The 22,625-nt window shown below is 44.6% G+C and overlaps 1 protein-coding gene across 2 annotated transcripts in view; it reads left to right on the forward strand.

Moving 5' to 3' along the window:
- The first annotated feature begins 10,918 nt into the window (after nucleotides 1–10,918).
- PPP1R1A (protein phosphatase 1 regulatory inhibitor subunit 1A) overlaps nucleotides 10,919–22,625 on the forward strand; it is a 157,904-nt gene continuing 146,197 nt past the window's right edge. Inside the window, exon 1 of one of the 2 annotated variants that reach the window (XM_083169520.1) lies at nucleotides 10,919–11,151. In XM_083169520.1, coding sequence (XP_083025646.1) covers nucleotides 11,071–11,151 — 81 coding nt within the window. In that variant the 5' untranslated portion in view covers nucleotides 10,919–11,070. Of the gene's footprint in view, nucleotides 11,152–11,554; nucleotides 11,621–22,625 lie in introns of those variants that run through there. The other variant, XM_083169522.1, reaches the window with a different exon arrangement.

The raw sequence follows: 22,625 nt of genomic DNA on the forward strand, positions 1-22,625 counted from the left end.
TGTATACGCTACCATACCTCCCAACTTCTTGGCTGCTGGAATAGGGACACTCGCGCGTGTGGGACCTATGCAAATGAGGGTGAGGCTTATGCAAATTAGCCGCAACCCCATTTTCGGCCGCGAATAGACCCCATTTTCGGCCGCGAATAGACGCTGTGTATTCAATCAGCTGGGGGGCTCCCAACTGCCACCCCCCACAGCGGGACAAGGCCGGCCGCGGGTGGGACAGCGGGACAGGACCCGAAAATCGGGACTGTCCCGCTGAAATCGTGACACTTGGGAGGTATGCGCTACACCAGAGGTTCCCAAACTTTTTCAAATAATGGCACCCTAGAGTATCCTAAACATTTTCTGAGCACCACTAGATCAAAAGTATCTTTTTGCGTAATTTAGAAAAACTTATAAAATTAAGTAAATGTTGTTTCTATGTAAGCCTTAGGTTCATTTATGTGGTGAGGGACAGGATTCACTTCTGTTTGTTCACATACAGTAATTTGTGACTGAAAGCCACAAGCACTAGTTTTGCTCATTACATTGACCAAAGCAACAAGCACTAGTTTTGCCCATTACATTGACCAAAGCCACAAGCACTAGTTTTGCTCATTACATTGATCATAAATCACTTGAAATGGTCCTCTATCACCAATCCAGGGCACCCCTGCAAGTGCTCCGGGGCACCACATGGTGTGACGACACACAGTTTGGGAATATTTTGGACGGTTTCATCATTTTTAGCTGAATTTAAACAGAGAATTGTCCATATCATCCAGTGCGTATGTACTATTTTGCGCTCCTGTGTGTCATTCATCGTATCTTTAGGTTAAGGCACTAGAGAGGGACTTAAGGCCCCCCAATACACTATGCAAAGTCTCCCATCGAGTACCCCCTGAGCCACCTGGCAGGTTCCCCGGAGGTCCATATGCAATTTGGCACTTGAGGTGCCATTTTTTACATTCGATACATCGCATGTAAAAAATGTATTGACTCCCGGGGAGCTGCAGCAGTGGCCGGGGGCAGGAGAATTAAAAAAAAAAATTCAACAGAATGGGCGGACGTTGATTGGCTGAGAAAGCTCTCTGAGCCAATCAGCAGCTGCTGGGATTCTCTCCATTGGGATACCGAAGTCAGTATTCTGGACAATAGCCCTTCTGGACAATGCTTCCATTACCTAATAATAATCTATTTAATTGGATGAAATGAAAGACTATTGCACAATTTCCCCACGAGGGGACGTGGATTACTTTACATGTATTCCGCTGTGCTCGCCATGCTTCGGGTTCGGCGGCTCGCTGCGCTCGCCACACTATATAAAGTTAACTCCACGCCGATGTGGATAGTAGGGTTATGAAAAGGTCAGAGGACGCATTCCACCGCCGCTCGCCACGCTTCGGGATGGCGTGGATAGTGGGGGGGGTGCCTAAAACATCATTGTATGTCATTGTTGTATACCTAATGGCATTGTACACCCTAAAACATATATATGAGAGCACTAAATAAATTACATAGAAAAATCGCATCGCACGGCCCTTTAAATGGCCCATGCGATGCGATGTGATTTTCCTACGCAGAATACCCCGCTTAGCAAATAGCTTAGTGGGCGCCGTCATAATACACAAGTACCCACAATTTTAAATCACTTGATTTCTCCAGGCAGCAAGAGAATCCATTGTATTTGGGAATAAATGTCATGTCCCGGTGCTGGATTCAGACCTGATTGCTGCTCTGCTAATTAGCAGCAGAAAGTGATGCGGTAAACAAGGCCTGCTAGTGTGCAAACCCGCCACGCGAATGTAATCACTGTGTGATTAGATGTGTATGGCTGCCAATCTATTTGAATATGTCCAAATCCATTCATAAGCAGCTCCCCATCGAATGAATTCCCCTGTAGTCAAGCTCGGAATAACCAGTGACTTACTCGGCGGCTGCATGTCGTCACATACGCGTATTGCGACCCAATCGCAGACTATCGACTATCGATAATCGGCAGCTGTGCGAATTGAGTGAAATAATAAATTCTATAGAACCAAAGCCTTCCCTGTTAATAATGGGATATGTAACATGTGGTAATATACAGTACCAAGATCTGCATCTCATCCACACTCATTACTCGCTCCCATTCCCGACTGAAGGACTTTCTTCAGGCTGCACCCACTCTGTGGAATGCCCTCCTAAGCACAATAACTCTCCTCCAGTCTCCAAACCTATAAGCGTTCCCTAAAAACTCATCTCTTCAGGCAAGCTTATCAAATTCCAGAACCAGTCACGGAACCTTGCATTCTGGTGGAATCGATGCAATAAAGAATATAGTATCTATCCTTATGTATCAATGCCTATTTCCCTATAGATTGTAAGCTTGCGAGCAGGGCCCTCCTACCTTTTGACTGTCTGTAAATACCCTGTTTGTTGTATGACAGTCTCCTTTGTAAAGCGCAACGGAATATGCTGCGCTATATAAGAAACTGTTAATAAATAAATAAAATAAATACTCAGAAGCCAGCACAAGAACACATTGTAACTTACGAGGCTGAAGTTGGCTTCTTATTCGGCCAGCTTCTTATTCGAGCTCCAGCTTCTTATTCGAGCTCCAGCTTCTTATTCAGAACAATCACTTTTACAAGGGTTAATGAATCATGGACCACAAATTTCACTGCAGAAATCAACACAGGGGGGTCACCTACATATGACCCACTTGCAATTTCTTTTGACCAACAATGATTTGGGCAGAAAATGGGCACAAAAATGGGCATGGGTCCCAGATATCATTTTGAATAAGTAGCTGGTGTCCTGCAAGGGTTAAACAGCGTTGGTCAAAAAATATTACACTAGAAACCCGCACAGGGGGGTCACTTACATATGACCCACTTGCCATTTCTTTTGACCAGCAAGGATTTGGGCAGAAATAGGGCACTAAAGTGGGCATAGGTCCCAGATGTCATCATTTTGAATAAGTAGCTGGTGTCCTGCAAGGGTTAAACAGCGTTGGTCAAAAAATGTTACACTTGGAATCCACACAGGGGGGTCAGATACATATGACCCACTTGCCATTTCTTTTGACCAACAAGGATTTGGGCAGTAATAGGGCAGTAAAGTGGGCATGGGTCACAGATGTCATTATTTTGAATAAGTAGCTGGTGTCATGCAAGGGTTAAACAGTGTTGGTCAAAACATATTACACTTGAAACCCACACAGGGAGGTTGCCTACATATGACCCACTTGCAATTTCTTTTGACCAACAATGATTTGGGCAGAAAATGGGCACAAAAATGGACATGGGTCCCAGAATCATCATTTTGAATAAGTAGCTGGTGTTCTGCAAGGGTTAAACAGCGTTGGTCAACAAATATTACACTGGAAACCCGCACAGGGGGGTCACTTACATATCACCCACTTGCCATTTCTTTTGACCAACAAGGATTTGGGCAGAAATAGGGCAGTAAAGTGGGCATGGGTCCCAGAATCATCATTTTGAATAAGTAGCTGGTGTCCTGCAAGGGTTAAACAGCGTTGGTCAAAAAATGTTACACTTGGAATCCACACAGGGGGGTCAGATACATATGACCCACTTGCCATTTCTTTTGACCAACAAGGATTTGGGCAGAAATAGGGCAGTAAAGTGGGCATAGGTCCCAGATGTCATCATTTTGAATAAGTAGCTGGTGTCCTGCAAGGGTTAAACAGCGTTGGTCAAAACATATTACACTTGAAACCCACACAGGGAGGTTGCCTACATATGACCCACTTGCAATTTCTTTTGACCAACAATGATTTGGGCAGAAAATGGGCACAAAAATGGACATGGGTCCCAGAATCATCATTTTGAATAAGTAGCTGGTGTTCTGCAAGGGTTAAACAGCGTTGGTCAACAAATATTACACTGGAAACCCGCACAGGGGGGTCACTTACATATCACCCACTTGCCATTTCTTTTGACCAACAAGGATTTGGGCAGAAATAGGGCAGTAAAGTGGGCATGGGTCCCAGAATCATCATTTTGAATAAGTAGCTGGTGTCCTGCAAGGGTTAAACAGCGTTGGTCAAAAAATGTTACACTTGGAATCCACACAGGGGGGTCAGATACATATGATCCACTTGCCATTTCTTTTGACCAACAAGGATTTGGGCAAAAATAGGGCAGTAAAGTGGGCATAGGTCCCAGATGTCATCATTTTGAATAAGTAGCTGGTGTCCTGCAAGGGTTAAACAGCGTTGGTCAAAACATATTACACTTGAAACCCACACAGGGAGGTTGCCTACATATGACCCACTTGCAATTTCTTTTGACCAACAATGATTTGGGCATAAAATGGGCACAAAAATGGACATGGGTCCCAGAATCATCATTTTGAATAAGTAGCTGGTGTCCTGCAAGGGTTAAACAGCGTTGGTGAACAAATATTACACTGGAAACCCGCACAGGGGGGTCACTTACATATGACCCACTTGCTATTTCTTTTGACCAACAAGGATTTGGGCAGAAATAGGGCACTAAAGTGGGCATGGGTCCCAGAATCATCATTTTGAATAAGTAGCTGGTGTTCTGCAAGAGTTAAACAGCGTTGGTCAAAAAATCTTACACTTGGAATCCACACAGGGGGGTCAGATACATATGACCCACTTGCCATTTCTTTTGACCAACAAGGATTTGGGCAGAAATAGGGCACTAAAGTGGGCATAGGTCCCAGATGTCATCATTTTGAATAAGTAGCTGGTGTCCTGCAAGGGTAAAACAGCGTTGGTCAAAAAATGTTACACTGCAAACCCGCACAGGGGGGTCACTTACATATGACCCACTTGCCATTTCTTTTGACCAACAAGGATTTGGGCAGAAATAGGGCACTAAAGTGGGCATGGGTCCCAGAATCATCATTTTGAATAAGTAGCTGGTGTTCTGCAAGGGTTAAACAGCGTTGGTCAAAAAATCTTACAATTGGAATCCACACAGGGGGGTCAGATACATATGACCCACTTGCCATTTCTTTTGACCAACAAGGATTTGGGCAGAAATAGGGCAGTAAAGTAGGCATAGGTCCCAGACGTCATCATTTTGAATAAGTAGCTGGTGTGCTGCAAGGGTTAAACAGCGTTGATCAAAACATATTACACTTGAAACCCACACAGGGAGGTGGCCTACATATGACCCACTTGCAATTTCTTTTGACCAACAATGATTTGGGCAGAAAATGGGCACAAAAATGGGCATGGGTCCCAGAATCATCATTTTGAATAAGTAGCTGGTGTTCTGCAAGGGTTAAACAGCGTTGGTCAACAAATATTTCACTGAAAACCCGCACTAGGGGGTCACTTACATATGACCCACTTGCCATTTCTTTTGACCAACAAGGATTTGGGCAGAAATTGGGCAGTAAAGTGGGCATGGGTCACAGATGTCATTATTTTGAATAAGTAGCTGGTGTCCTGCAAGGGTTAAACAGTGTTGGTCAAAACATATTACACTTGAAACCCACACAGGGGGGTTGCCTACATATGACCCACTTGCAATTTCTTTTGACCAACAATGATTTGGGCAGAAAATGGGCACAAAAATGAGCATGGGTCCCAGAATCATCATTTTGAATAAGTAGCTGGTGTTCTGCAAGGGTTACACAGCGTTGGTCAACAAATATTACACTGGAAACCCGCACAGGGGGGTCACTTATATATGACCCACTTGCCATTTCTTTTGACCAACAAGGATTTGGGCAGAAATAGGGCACTAAAGTGGGCATGGGTCCCAGAATCATCATTTTGAATAAGTAACTCGTGTCCTGCAAGGGTTAAACAGCGTTGGTCAAAACATATTACACTTGAAACCCACACAGGGAGGTTGCCTACATATGACCCACTTGCAATTTCTTTTAACCAACAATGATTTGGGCAGAAAATGGGCACAAAAATGGGCATGGGTCCCAGAATCATCATTTTGAATAAGTAGCTGGTGTTCTGCAAGGGTTAAACAGCGTTGGTCAACAAACATTACACTAAAAACCCGCACTACGGGGAAACTTACATATCACCCACTTGCCATTTCTTTTGACCAACAAGGATTTGGGCAGAAATAGGGCACTAAAGTGGGCATGGCTCCCAGAATCATCATTTTGAATAAGTAGCTGGTGTCCTGCAAGGGTTAAACAGCGTTGGTCAAAAAAAAATTACACTGGAAACCCGCACAGGGGGGTCACTTACATATGACCCACTTGCCATTTCTTTTGACCAACAAGGATTTGGGCAGAAATAGGGCAGTAAAGTGGGCATAGGTCCCAGATGTCATCATTTTGAATAAGTAGCTGGTGTCCTGCAAGGGTAAAACAGCGTTGGTCAAAAAATATTACCCTGGAAACCCGCACAGGGTGGTCACTTACATATGACCCACTTGTCATTTTTTTTTGACCAACAAGGATTTGGGCAGAAATAGGGCACTAAAGTGGGCATGGGTCCCAGATGTCATCATTTTGAATAAGTAGCTGGTGTCCTGCAAGGGTTAAACAGCGTTGGTTAAAACATATTACACTTGAAACCCACACAGGGAGGTTGCCTACATATGACCCACTTGCAATTTCTTTTGACCAACAATGATTTGGGCATAAAATGGGCACAAAAATGGACATGGGTCCCAGAATCATCATTTTGAATAAGTAGCTGGTGTCCTGCAAGGGTTAAACAGCGTTGGTGAACAAATATTACACTGGAAACCCGCACAGGGGGGTCACTTACATATGACCCACTTGCTATTTCTTTTGACCAACAAGGATTTGGGCAGAAATAGGGCACTAAAGTGGGCATGGGTCCCAGAATCATCATTTTGAATAAGTAGCTGGTGTTCTGCAAGAGTTAAATAGCGTTGGTCAAAAAATCTTACACTTGGAATCCACACAGGGGGGTCAGATACATATGACCCACTTGCCATTTCTTTTGACCAACAAGGATTTGGGCAGAAATAGGGCACTAAAGTGGGCATAGGTCCCAGATGTCATCATTTTGAATAAGTAGCTGGTGTCCTGCAAGGGTAAAACAGCGTTGGTCAAAAAATGTTATACTGCAAACCCGCACAGGGGGGTCACTTACATATGACCCACTTGCCATTTCTTTTGACCAACAAGGATTTGGGCAGAAATAGGGCACTAAAGTGGGCATGGGTCCCAGAATCATCATTTTGAATAAGTAGCTGGTGTTCTGCAAGGGTTAAACAGCGTTGGTCAAAAAATCTTACAATTGGAATCCACACAGGGGGGTCAGATACATATGACCCACTTGCCATTTCTTTTGACCAACAAGGATTTGGGCAGAAATAGGGCAGTAAAGTAGGCATAGGTCCCAGATGTCATCATTTTGAATAAGTAGCTGGTGTGCTGCAAGGGTTAAACAGCGTTGATCAAAACATATTACACTTGAAACCCACACAGGGAGGTGGCCTACATATGACCCACTTGCAATTTCTTTTGACCAACAATGATTTGGGCAGAAAATGGGCACAAAAATGGGCATGGGTCCCAGAATCATCATTTTGAATAAGTAGCTGGTGTTCTGCAAGAGTTAAATAGCGTTGGTCAAAAAATCTTACACTTGGAATCCACACAGGGGGGTCAGATACATATGACCCACTTGCCATTTCTTTTGACCAACAAGGATTTGGGCAGAAATAGGGCACTAAAGTGGGCATAGGTCCCAGATGTCATCATTTTGAATAAGTAGCTGGTGTCCTGCAAGGGTAAAACAGCGTTGGTCAAAAAATTTTATACTGCAAACCCGCACAGGGGGGTCACTTACATATGACCCACTTGCCATTTCTTTTGACCAACAAGGATTTGGGCAGAAATAGGGCACTAAAGTGGGCATGGGTCCCAGAATCATCATTTTGAATAAGTAGCTGGTGTTCTGCAAGGGTTAAACAGCGTTGGTCAAAAAATCTTACAATTGGAATCCACACAGGGGGGTCAGATACATATGACCCACTTGCCATTTCTTTTGACCAACAAGGATTTGGGCAGAAATAGGGCAGTAAAGTAGGCATAGGTCCCAGATGTCATCATTTTGAATAAGTAGCTGGTGTGCTGCAAGGGTTAAACAGCGTTGATCAAAACATATTACACTTGAAACCCACACAGGGAGGTGGCCTACATATGACCCACTTGCAATTTCTTTTGACCAACAATGATTTGGGCAGAAAATGGGCACAAAAATGGGCATGGGTCCCAGAATCATCATTTTGAATAAGTAGCTGGTGTTCTGCAAGGGTTAAACAGCGTTGGTCAACAAATATTTCACTGAAAACCCGCACTAGGGGGTCACTTACATATGACCCACTTGCCATTTCTTTTGACCAACAAGGATTTGGGCAGAAATAGGGCAGTAAAGTGGGCATGGGTCACAGATGTCATTATTTTGAATAAGTAGCTGGTGTCCTGCAAGGGTTAAACAGTGTTGGTCAAAACATATTACACTTGAAACCCACACAGGGGGGTTGCCTACATATGACCCACTTGCAATTTCTTTTGACCAACAATGATTTGGGCAGAAAATGGGCACAAAAATGAGCATGGGTCCCAGAATCATCATTTTGAATAAGTAGCTGGTGTTCTGCAAGGGTTACACAGCGTTGGTCAACAAATATTACACTGGAAACCCGCACAGGGGGGTCACTTATATATGACCCACTTGCCATTTCTTTTGACCAACAAGGATTTGGGCAGAAATAGGGCACTAAAGTGGGCATGGGTCCCAGAATCATCATTTTGAATAAGTAACTCGTGTCCTGCAAGGGTTAAACAGCGTTGGTCAAAACATATTACACTTGAAACCCACACAGGGAGGTTGCCTACATATGACCCACTTGCAATTTCTTTTAACCAACAATGATTTGGGCAGAAAATGGGCACAAAAATGGGCATGGGTCCCAGAATCATCATTTTGAATAAGTAGCTGGTGTTCTGCAAGGGTTAAACAGCGTTGGTCAACAAACATTACACTAAAAACCCGCACTACGGGGAAACTTACATATCACCCACTTGCCATTTCTTTTGACCAACAAGGATTTGGGCAGAAATAGGGCACTAAAGTGGGCATGGCTCCCAGAATCATCATTTTGAATAAGTAGCTGGTGTCCTGCAAGGGTTAAACAGCGTTGGTCAAAAAAAAATTACACTGGAAACCCGCACAGGGGGGTCACTTACATATGACCCACTTGCCATTTCTTTTGACCAACAAGGATTTGGGCAGAAATAGGGCAGTAAAGTGGCATAGGTCCCAGATGTCATCATTTTGAATAAGTAGCTGGTGTCCTGCAAGGGTAAAACAGCGTTGGTCAAAAAATATTACCCTGGAAACCCGCACAGGGTGGTCACTTACATATGACCCACTTGTCATTTTTTTTTGACCAACAAGGATTTGGGCAGAAATAGGGCACTAAAGTGGGCATGGGTCCCAGATTTCATCATTTTGAATAAGTAGCTGGTGTCCTGCAAGGGACAAAAAATATTACACTTCAAACTGACACTCGGGGTCACTTACAAATGACCCACCTGTTAACGAGTGACCCCCCTGTGCGGGTTTCCAGTGTAATATTTGTTGACCAACGCTGTTTAACCCTTGCAGAACACAAGCTACTTATTCAAAATGATATCTGGGACCCATGCCCACTTTAGTTCCCAATTTCTGCCCAAATCATTGTTGGTCAAAAGAAATTGCAAGTGGGTCATATGTAGGCAACCCCCCTGTGTGGGTTTCAAGTGTAATATGTTTTGACCAACACTGTTTAACCCTTGCAGGACACCAGCTACTTATTCAAAATAATGACATCTGTGACCCATGCCCACTTTACTGCCCTATTACTGCCCAAATCATTGTTGGTCAAAAGAAATGGCACGTGGGTCATATGTAAGTGACCCCCCTGTGCGGGATTCCAGTGTAATATTTTTTGACCAACGCTGTTTAACCCTTGCAGGACACCAGCTACTTATTCAAAATGATGATTCTGGGACCCATGCCCAATTTAGTGCCCTATTTCTGCCCAAATCCTTGTTGGTCAAAAGAAATGGTAAGTGGGTCACATGTAAGTGACCCCCCTGTGCGGGATTCCAGTGTAATATTTTTTGACCAACGCTGTTTAACCCTTGCAGGACACCAGCTACTTATTCAAAATGATGATTCTGGGACCCATGCCCAATTTAGTGCCCTATTTCTGCCCAAATCCTTGTTGGTCAAAAGAAATGGTAAGTGGGTCACATGTAAGTGACCCCCCTGTGCGGGTTTCCAGTGTAATATTTTTTGACCAACGCTGTTTAACCCTTGCAGGACACCAGCTACTTATTCAAAATGATGACATCTGGGACCTATGCCCACTTTAGTGCCCAATTTCTGCCCATATCATTGTTGGTCAAAAGAAATGGCAAGTGGGTCATATGTAAGTGACCCCCCTGTGTGGATTCCTAGTGTAAGATTTTTTGACCAACGCTGTTTAACCCTTGCAGAACACCAGCTACTTATTCAAAATGATGATTCTGGGACCCATGCCCACTTTAGTGCCCAATTTCTGCCCAAATCCTTGTTGGTCAAAATAAATTGCTAGTGGGTCATATGTACGTGACCCCCCTGTGTGGATTTCTGCAGTCAAATTTGTGGTCCATGATTCATTAACCCTTGTAAAAGTGATTGTTCTGAATAAGAAGCTGGAGCTCGAATAAGAAGCTGGAGCTCGAATAAGAAGCTGGCCGAATAAGAAGCCAACTTCAGCCTCGTTTGTAACTTGCACATTATAAATTTTTATGTGTGTTGTTGATTACCTGGTAGATGCCATTCTAGATGGATATAGTGTACACTGCTGTGAGTAGTTACACACATACTTTGCAATGTGTGTGTCTGTGTTGTATGACAGTGTGGAGAGGGGAGGGGTGAGCAGGGGGACCCGGGCTGCTAATGCTCAGCCAATCCTCCACTGTGCAGCTCTGAGAGGGAAGACATGATGAGATAAGGGGCTGGCGAAATCCCTGTAACCTCAGAAGGCAGAGGCTGAGCTGCAGATCCGTGTGTGCACAGAGCGAACTGACCCCAGCACAACACAGAACACAGCACGCACAATGGAACCTAACAGTCCCAGGAAGATCCAATTCACTGTCCCACTGCTGGAGCCACACCTGGACCCCGAGGCGGCAGAGCAGGTGAGAGAGCCGAGGGGTTATTAATGATAAGGAATAGAGGACATGTATACACTACAAGTGCAGCCATACAGCGAGAGAGCACGGAGGTAATAAGGGGGCATGGGGTTATATACAGACGGGGGCATGGGGTTATATACAGACGGGGCATGGGGTTATAGATAAACGGTGGCATGGGGTTATATACAGACGGGGCATGGGGTTATATACAGACAGGGGCATGGGGTTATATACAGACGGGGGCATGGGTTATATACAGAGACGAGGGCAGGAGTAAGAAGTGCGGGAGAGATAGACAGCACGGAGAATGGAATGTACAGAACTGTCTCAGACAGGTGAGAGAAGTGATGGTATCGGAGATGAGGAGAGAGCGGAGGAGTGAGGGTGAGGGAACACTGGAAAGGTCAAACTCCAAACTGGAATGATACTGCTGGCTGAGTATGTGGGTTACTCAACGGCTGTGGCAGGCGAGGTAAGCCGTAAAACAGGGTGATACATGTGATGGGCTACTGATACTGACCACGCTCAATTCTATACATCACAAGTCTAAACTGCTTCACTGGGGGGCTGTGTGTGTATCACTGGGGGGCTTGTGCATCACTGGGGAGCTGTGCATCACTTGGAGCTGTCCATCAATGGGGGGGGGGGGGGGGGGGGGGGGGCTGAGTGTGCATCACTGGGGGGGTGGGGGGCTGTGTGTGCATCACTGGGGGGCTGAGTTTGCTTCACTGGGGGGCTGTGTGTGTATCACTGGGGGGCTTGTGCATCACTGGGGGGCTGTGCATCACTTGGAGCTGTGCATCATTGGGGGGCTGTGTGCGCATCACTGGGGGGGTGCTGTGTATCGCTGGGGGGCTGTGTGTGGATCACGTGGAGAGATGTGTATCACTGGGGGCTTTGCATCACTGGGAGATGTGCATCACTGGAGAGCTGTGCATCACTGGGGGGCTGTGTGCGCATCACGGGGGGGGGGGGGGGGCTGTGCGTGGATCACTTGGAGAGATGTGCATCATTGGGAGATGTGCATCACTGGGGATCTGTGTGTGGATCACTTGGGGAGATGTGTGTCCATCACTGGGAGATGTGCATCACTGGGGGGCTGTGCATCACTTTGGCGCTGAGCATCACTTTTGCACTTGGATAGAAATATGAATGGTAAAATACAGCACATACTGTATTACATCACTGCTCTCAGACACTACTGAGTACTAATAGGATCATGTGCATGTATTGCCATGTTATGGAGTTGTTTTGATGATTCTTTGAAAATAGGAGTCCATGGTATCTCTCATGTCACTGGTAAACAATCCACATGAATACACTTTGGAGGCTCAAAGATAATTGGGTTGTATAATTTGAGTTCATACACAGACACAGATATATCATTAAGATATAGTTCACACTTGCCGATAACAATAAGGGAATATTTACAAAGCATGGAGAGAGATACAACAAACATCTTAATCAACAAGCCAGGGGTGTATTAAGAGGATGGCACCCATTTGTAGTCTCCAAACAGGCTCCCTCCGCTCTCACCCTATTACCGGCAGCCAGGCAGTGTATTCAGTGTCCCTCTTAGTGACGGCCTCAAAACACTAGTAGACTTTATGTTTGTGCATGTGCAAAACTTCAGGAAAATGGTGGCCACAGCGCCATTTTCCCAGTGATTTTGAGAAGCTGGACTCCAGAGAGGTAGGTAATGAAGAAAAGGGTGCACTGGTGCCCCTCCTGAACTCCCATATAAATATGCCAAAGCAACAAGCTTTTAACTGTCATTTTTCAAACATAGCAGGTAAAGTGATTGGTTAGTGCTTTATACTTATCTCTCTTCATGATTTGTTAAATATCCCACTAATACCCTTTCACATCGCTAAGCCGGGTCAAACCCGGGATCCGGATGCCGGGTCAGATCTTTCACAATAAACCCTGGTCGCTCATTATACTTAATTCTTATAACCCGGATCGAATTGCTGGGTTGGTCGACCTGGGTTATAAGTTTTGGTGCTTTCATCCTGCACCTGGACCCGGGTCAAGACGTCAGCAGTCGCAATAAACCGGATCCGACGTGCGTTTTGAATGGGCCAAAAGATTCAATTAAGAATTGCAAAATGGTGGTAGATATACAGTGCAAAGTCTGCTGACAAAGATGATTGGTTTGCGGAACAAGATGGCAACATTTATGGTGGATCAGAAGTTTGCATCATTCACTGCTAAGATGTAGGGACAGCGCTGCACCTAGTTATAGAGAACAGTCATTAAATCAGATAAAGGAATGGAGAGGACACCCATAAGAGTGCATTGTTTGCTTTGAGCGGGAAAACACTTGACTCTTGTACCAGCACAGAGCTGGCAGAATTTGTTCTTCTCTTAATTGGATGTATTTTGCACTTCAGCAGAGATGCATGTTTCTAGGCTCACTTCGGGCAGTGGTGCCACATGTCATTATTGCAGTCCTGATTTCACTTTACTGTCATTATTAATTTTCATTATATGTGAAAACAAGCGGCAGATTTATAGGAGGAAAACTGAAAAGGATTATTGTAAACAAATGGGTGGTAATAAAGTGGTCGGAGTTTAGGGTTTGAGGTCACTTTTACACCTTGCGCTTTTTCCAAATCTTTTCCTCCCTGCAGACTAAGGAATCCTTCTATCTTGTGGAAATGGCACCAAGGACCTAAGGTGCCCACTTATCAATAATCGCATTTACAGATGCAATATGGAATATTTTCACCCAAGATCGCATTGTAAAATGCAATCCTAACGGCGGAAGGTATCATCCCCCACTCGGAGGGACAGGGCTTCGGAATGATAAATGGGCCCCTAAGACTAGGCGTGCACAATGGGCCATATTCAGTGTGGCTGGTGAGGGGGTAAACAACGAGGGTCGCCAAAAACAATCCACCCTCACCGTTTAACCCCTGCGCTGGGGTCAGCTAGGATTCCCCCAAACGACAAGGTTTGTGGCTAATGCAGGTAGCCCACTGCATTTAGCCATAGCCGCAAGCCGCGCTGTTATGTAAAAACTGATCGCAGTACACACTTGTTCTCAAAATGGGCAAAACCATATGCACTGCAGGTGGGGCAGATGTAACGTGTGCAGAGAGGGTTACCCTGCACAGAAATCGCATGTGTTATGGGCTAGATCGCATTGCACGATATGTGTTTTGCATGCAATGTGCGTGCGATGCGAGGCAATGCGATCCGAAAGCAGTACAAAAAGTTTGTGCAGCACATACTGTTTGCACTGTGCGATGGGATGCCCGCGGGAGCACGCATCCCATTGCATTGGAACGCACGCTATCGCAGCGTGTATGGGCACCATAACTCTCCCTGCACATGTTATATCTGCCCCACCTGCAGTGCACATGGTTTTGCCCATTGTGAGAACAGATTTGTACTGCGATCAGATCTGAATACGGGCCTATATCTTCCTTTCAATCTTTTTTTTTTTAATCCATGTGTAGTGGAACACTCCACGTATCCCAGCAACAATCAAGGTTCCACCATCTCTTAATTGCCAGTCACATCCTTTTTTTCAATACCTAAAATAGAGTTTATTCACACGAATACATTTTCCTGTGTTTTTTATATTTATAATGTATCAGGGACATTTTTGGATTTGTCAATTGCCAGGAGAACGTCCATTGCCAGAGTGTACAGTAGATACAGTAAAGCATATAGTTAGTGGCGTTATGCTGGTTTTACATTTAGGGGGAAATTTACTAAAGGAAATTTGTAAAAAATAGGTATTTGTATCCAGAAATACACTTATTTTTGACATTTACTATCCTGAAAATAAGTTGTATTTCTGGATACAAATACCTGTTTTTTTACAAATTTCCTTTAGTAAATTTCCCCCATAGAGTCCAGATTTTAACCACACTGATAGAGTCTGGGACGAGTTGGAGCAATGGGTGCGTTCTAGGCTGACTCGCCTTCTTCTGTGTCACAGTCAGTCACTGTAGAATGGCAGAATGGCAAATATACCTTCTCTTGTCCATGAACTTGTGGATAGTTTGACAAAAAGGGTGTCTGCAGTAATCACTGCATGTGGTAGACCTACAAAGTACTGACATCAATAAAATCGCATTGATCTGTTTGCTGTCAGTGGCCAATCACTTCTGTACAGTGTGTATATATCTTACTCAAAGATATAAGGCATTTGGCACTAGATTTATAGTTTAATATTTTTTTGAGTACTTATGTAATATCTGGGCGCCCGATTTTTTCATCTCATGCCACTACTGAAGGCATGCGATGCGATTTTTCATTGTAAAGACCCGATTTTTAATTGTATAGTCAACCATGGGTGATTTCATAACCCCACTATCCAACTACAAATGGAGTTGATTTTATATAGTGTGGTGAGCGAAGTGAGCCTCCGAGCCCGAAGCATGGCGAGCGCAGCGAGCCCAGCGAGGGGACACAGAATACATGTAAAGTAATCCGCGCCTAATGAATTGTATGCCACTATATTGCATGCGATGCAATGCGATGAAAAAATCGGGAGTGAATAATATTTTGTTGTGTAAGTCGTATCCGATTACATTTGGCTTTAACCCCTTCCCGACAATTGACGTACATTTACGTCATGGTCGGGAAGTACTTCCCGACACATGGTGTAAATGTACGTCATGGCATTTAACTGTCACCGCGTCTATAGACGCGGTGACAGTTTCAACATGTCTGCTGTCCCTGACAGCAGACATGTCCGTGCATGCCCAGGGGGGGCTGCGATGCCGCCCCCCCGTCGGCGATCGCTGTGATTGGCTGTTCAGTGTGAACAGCCATTCACAGCGTTTTCCTGTGTCACCGGCGAATAACGTTCGCCGGTGACACGGGATCGGAGGTGATTGGTGCTGTAAAGTACAGCACCAATCACCGCGGGGTGTAAGGGTGACACTGGTGTCACCCCACCTCACCCCGCCCGCCCCCAAAGGCCGTGATTGGTCCGTCGGACCGACGGACCAATCACAGCCATGGAGGGGGGTTTAAACTAACGGTGACTGCACTGCAGACGCCATTCCGGTCTGGAATAGCGTGCAGTGCGGTCACCGTGCCCAGCTGTCGCCATTTACTGACCAGAACCTTGCAAAATACTTACCTGATCCTTGCAAATATCTTGCCTGCTTCATCACTGCTTGTAGTGTGCTGGATGCTTCCTGGATCCTGTTACTTGTGACTTCCTGTGCTGCAGTGTAATAGCGTTAGTTAGATAGAGAGAGATAGAGAGAGAGATAGAGTGAGATAGTGTCAGAGAGTGCTATATTTTGTGCTGCTGCAGTGTGATATAGTTATAGAGAGAGAGATAGAGAGAGAGATAGAGAGAGATAGAGAGAGAGATAGAGAGAGAGAGATAGAGAGGCCTAGTGACAGAGCGTGCTATATTTTCTGCTGCTGCAGTGTGATAGTTATAGATAGAGAGATAGAGAGAGATAGAGAGAGATAGAGAGAGATAGAGATAGTGACAGATTGTGCTATATATTTTTTATATAACTGACTGCTGCCCCCCCTTTTGTGCTGATCAGTATAAATTAACTGATCAGCAACTTTTTGGGGGCGCAGGTTTTTTTTTATATATATATATATACCTGTCACTGCTGCTGCTGCAGTGTCATAGAGTGTTAGATAGTGAGAGATAGAGAGAGATAGTGACAGAGAGTGATAGGGAGTGCTAAATTTTGTGTCTGCTGCCCCCGCCTTTTGTGCTGATCACTATATCTGAGGTGATCAGCAACTTTTTGGGGGTGCAGAGGTTTTTTTTTTTTATATATACCTGCCAGTTGCACTGTCAGTTGCACCAAAGGTTGTGCACCTGCTGCCCCTCACTGGTAATCAGTGTCGCATCACTGATCACCTTTTTTTTTTTTGTGTGTGCTGTGGGGTCTTTTTTTAATTTTTTTTTTACACACACTGTGATTTTGTGGGTGTCCTGTGGCCGCTGTGCGCTGATCAGTGACGTACATCACTGATCATCTTTTTCGGCACAGGGTTGATCTATTTTTTTTTTTGATCAAATTCCTGTTGCCTTTGAGCGCTGTTCAGTGACGGACGTTACTGACCAACATCTGTGCTCAATTTTTGGCGCAGGACCTTTTTTTTTTTTTTTTTAACCCCTTCAAATTTTTTTTTTTAACCCCTTCAATTTTTTTTTTTAACCCCTTCAATTTTTTTTTTTTCTGCACTACATACACACTACACACTACATACCCCCCGGGTTGAAATAAAGTTTGTACCCCCCCCCTACACTATACATGTGTTGAAACATTTCACTACCAGTAACACAAAAATAAAAATGGCATCCCAAATGTCATCCCAAATGTCATCCCAGTCATCCAGAAGAATGTATTCAGCGGAGGAGGCATATGCCATGCTTGCTTCTGACTCTGACACAGCCAGTGATGCAAGCGGGGAATTTGAAGGATTCGCCTTAAGCTCCTCTTCCTCCTCTGGTGATGAGGGACCCCCTCAAAGACGCCCCCGTAGAGCAGCTGAGACCCCCCCCCAATAATTGATCTCGTATGGACCCCACCACCAGACAATTTTGAGCCCCAGGTTCCTGAGTTTTTGGCCATGCCAGGAATCCAATTTGATTCCACAGGTCTCAGAGAAATTGACTTTTTCAAATTATTTTTCTCTGATGATTTTATAAATTTAATGGTGGACCAAACTAATTTATATGCCCAGCAGTTTATTGCTCAAAACCCCACGTCATCATTTGCTAAGTGGACCCCTGTAGATGCAGTAGAGATGATGACGTTTTGGGGTCTGGTGTTTCATATGGGCATAGTAAAAAAGCCAGAAATTAGGCAATATTGGAGTACAGATGTTCTGTACAGCACCCCATTTTACCGTATGGCCATGCCCCGGGCTCGATTTGAGACGATCCTTAAATTTTTGCATTACAACGATAATGCACAGTGCCCACCCAGAGATGATCCCACCTTTGACCGGCTATTCAAAGTCAGGCCGGTCATTGATCATTTCAGTGCCAAATTTGAAGACATGTACATCCCAGATAAATTCATTTGCATAGACGAGTCCCTTATACATTTTAAAGGAAGGGTTAAATTCCGCCAGTACCTTCCCAGTAAGAGGGCAAGGTATGGCATAAAAATGTATAAGCTGTGTGAAAGCACCTCAGGGTACACTCACAGGTTTAGGGTATATGAAGGGAAGGATTCAAGAATTGAACCGCCAGAATGCCCCCCCTCCCTCGTAGGTGTTAGTGGAAAAATTGTCTGGGATTTAGTGCACCCCTTCCTGGATAAAGGTTATCACCTCTATGTGGATAACTTTTACACCAGCATCCCCCTGTTTAAGGCCCTTGGTTCAAGAGGTACAGCAGCTTGCGGTACTGTGCGCAAGAACCAAAGAGGCCTCCCAAAAACGCACATTGCCCAAGTAATGAGAAGGGGTGAAAGCAGGGGAATATGCACCGAAAATATGTTGTTGGTCAAATATAAGGACAAGAGGGATGTCCTTATACTGACAACAATTCACGGAGACAGTACCACCTCCGTCCCTGTACGAGGTACCAGTACCCACACCTCAAAACCTAATTGTATCCTGGATTACAATAGGTACATGGGCGGAGTGGATCTTTCAGATCAGGTACTGAAGCCGTACAGTGCCCTGCGGAAAACAAAAATCTGGTACAAGAAGCTGGCCGTGTATATCATCCAGATGGCACTGTATAACGCTTACGTGCTATTCCGTTCTACCGGCCAGAGGGGGACATTTATGCACTTTCAAGAGGAAGTCATAAAGGGCCTAATATTTGGGAACCAGCAGGCAGAGGGCCCCAGTACTTCTAGTACTGGCCCCCGTATTGTACCAGGGCAGCATTTTCCTGATGAAATCCCCTCCACTGGAAAAAAGGGCAGGACACAAAAAAGGTGCAAAGTTTGCTATAAAAAGGGAATAAGAAAGCAAACTATTTTCCAGTGTGACACTTGCCCCGACAAACCCAGCCTATGTATAAAGGAGTGTTTTAAAATATACCACACATCTATGGATTATTAGGTTCATAATTTCACCATGCTTCGGGGGTCTTGCTAATGCCACATAGCACCCACCATTCATTCCACCAGAATCTGAGCTGCAAAATCCAAAAATCACTCCTTCCCTTCTGAGTCCTGCCATGCACCCAACTGGTATTTTTTGGTCACATGTGAGGCATTGCCGTACTCGGGAGAAATTGGGGCACATATTTTGGGGTGCTTTTTCTCCTTCATACCTTCTGAAAATGAAAAATTTTGAGCCAGAACTGCATTTTTGTGTAAAAAAATGTAATTTTTCATTTTCACTGCCCACTTGTATCAAAATTGGTGAAACCCCTGGGGGTTTGAAATGTACACTATACCCCTAGATGAATTCCCTGAGGGGTGTAGTTTGCAAAATGGGGTCACTTGTGGGGGGGTTCCACTGTATTGGTGCTTTGGGGGTCTTGCTAATGCGACATAGCACCCACCATCATTCCACCAGAATTTGTGCTGCAAAATCCAAATATCACTCCTTCCCTTCTGAGTCCTGCCACTTTTTGGTCACACATGAGGCATTGCCGTACTCGGGAGAAATTGGGGCACATATTTTGGGGTGCTTTTTCTCCTTCATACCTTCTGAAAATGAAAAATTTTGAGCCAGAACTGCATTTTTGTGTAAAAAAATGTAATTTTTCATTTTCACTGCCCACTTGTATCAAAATTGGTAAAACCCCTGGGGGTTTGAAATGTACACTATACCCCTAGATGAATTCCCTGAGGGGTGTACTTTGCAAAATGGGGTGACTTGTGGGGGGGTTCCACTGTATTGGTGCAACATAGCACCCACCATTCATTCCACCAAAATCTGTGCTGCAAAATCCAAAAATCACTCCTTCCCTTCTGAGTCCTGCCATGCACCCAACTGGTATTTTTTGGTCACATGTGAGGCATTGCCGTACTCGGGAGAAATTGGGGCACAGATTTTGGGGTGCTTTTTCTCCTTCATACCTTCTGAAAATGAAAAATTTTGAGCCAGAACTGCATTTTTGTGTAAAAAAATTTAATTTTTCATTTTCACTGCCCACTTGTATCAAAATTGGTGAAACCCCTGGGGGTTTGAAATGTACACTATACCCCTAGATGAATTCCCTGAGGGGTGTAGTTTGCAAAATGGGGTCACTTGTGGGGGGGTTCCACTGTATTGGTGCTTGGGGGGTCTTGCTAATGCGACATAGCACCCACCAAAATTCCACCAGAATCTGAGCTGCAAAATCCAAAAATCACTCCTTCCCTTCTGAGTCCTGCTATGCACCCAAATGGTATTTTTTGGTCACATGTGAGGCATTGCCGTACTCGGGAGAAATTGGGGCACAGATTTTGGGGTGCTTTTTCTCCTTCATACCTTCTGAAAATGAAAAATTTTGAGCCAGAACTGCATTTTTGTGTAAAAAAATGTAATTTTTCATTTTCACTGCCCACTTGTATCAAAATTGGTGAAACCCCTGGGGGTTTGAAATGTACACTATACCCCTAGATGAATTCCCTGAGGGGTGTAGTTTGCAAAATGGGGTCACTTGTGGGGGGGTTCCACTGTATTGGTGCTTGGGGGGTCTTGCTAATGCGACATAGCACCCACCAAAATTCCACCAGAATCTGAGCTGCAAAATCCAAAAATCACTCCTTCCCTTCTGAGTCCTGCCATGCACCCAAATGGTATTTTTTGGTCACATGTGAGGCATTGCCGTACTCGGGAGAAATTGGGGCACAGATTTTGGGGTGCTTTTTCTCCTTCATACCTTCTGAAAATGAAAAATTTTGAGCCAGAACTGCATTTTTGTGTAAAAAATGTAATTTTTCATTTTCACTGCCCACTTGTATCAAAATTGGTGAAACCCCTGGGGGTTTGAAATGTACACTATACCCCTAGATGAATTCCCTGAGGGGTGTAGTTTGCAAAATGGGGTCACTTGTGGGGGGTTTCCACTGTATTGGTGCTTGGGGGGTCTTGCTAATGCGACATAGCACCCACCAAAATTCAACCAGAATCTGAGCTGCAAAATCCAAAAATCACTCCTTCCCTTCTGAGTCCTGCCATGCACCCAAATGGTATTTTTTGGTCACATGTGAGGCATTGCCGTACTCGGGAGAAATTGGGGCACAGATTTTGGGGTGCTTTTTCTCCTTCATACCTTCTGAAAATGAAAAATTTTGAGCCAGAACTGCATTTTTGTGTAAAAAATGTAATTTTTCATTTTCACTGCCCACTTGTATCAAAATTGGTGAAACCCCTGGGGGTTTGAAATGTACACTATACCCCTAGATGAATTCCCTGAGGGGTGTAGTTTGCAAAATGGGGTCACTTGTGGGGGGTTTCCACTGTATTGGTGCTTGGGGGGTCTTGCTAATGCGACATAGCACCCACCAAAATTCAACCAGAATCTGAGCTGCAAAATCCAAAAATCACTCCTTCCCTTCTGAGTCCTGCCATGCACCCAACTGGTATTTTTTGGTCACATGTGAGGCATTGCCGTACTCGGGAGAAATTGGGGCACATATTTTGGGGTGCTTTTTCTCCTTCATACCTTCTGAAAATGAAAAATTTTGAGCCAGAACTGCATTTTTGTGTAAAAAAATGTAATTTTTCATTTTCACTGCCCACTTGTATCAAAATTGGTGAAACCCCTGGGGGTTTGAAATGTACACTATACCCCTAGATGAATTCCCTGAGGGGTGTACTTTGCAAAATGGGGTGACTTGTGGGGGGGTTCCACTGTATTGGTGCAACATAGCACCCACCATTCATTCCACCAAAATCTGTGCTGCAAAATCCAAAAATCACTCCTTCCCTTCTGAGTCCTGCCATGCACCCAACTGGTATTTTTTGGTCACATGTGAGGCATTGCCGTACTCGGGAGAAATTGGGGCACAGATTTTGGGGTGCTTTTTCTCCTTCATACCTTCTGAAAATGAAAAATTTTGAGCCAGAACTGCATTTTTGTGTAAAAAAAATGTAATTTTTCATTTTCACTGCCCACTTGTATCAAAATTGGTGAAACCCCTGGGGGTTTGAAATGTACACTATACCCCTAGATGAATTCCCTGAGGGGTGTAGTTTGCAAAATGGGGTCACTTGTGGGGGGGTTCCACTGTATTGGTGCTTGGGGGGTCTTGCTAATGCGACATAGCACCCACCAACATTCCACCAGAATCTGAGCTGCAAAATCCAAAAATCACTCCTTCCCTTCTGAGTCCTGCCATGCACCCAAATGGTATTTTTTGGTCACATGTGAGGCATTGCCGTACTCGGGAGAAATAGGGGCACAGATTTTGGGGTGCTTTTTCTCCTTCATACCTTCTGAAAATGAAAAATTTTGAGCCAGAACTGCATTTTTGTGTAAAAAAATGTAATTTTTCATTTTCACTGCCCACTTGTATCAAAATTGGTGAAACCCCTGGGGGTTTGAAATGTACACTATACCCCTAGATGAATTC

The sequence above is a fragment of the Crinia signifera genome, chromosome 2 (genome assembly GCF_055691185.1).
Source record: "Crinia signifera chromosome 2, ASM5569118v1, whole genome shotgun sequence".
NCBI classification, from domain to species: domain Eukaryota; kingdom Metazoa; phylum Chordata; class Amphibia; order Anura; family Myobatrachidae; genus Crinia; species Crinia signifera.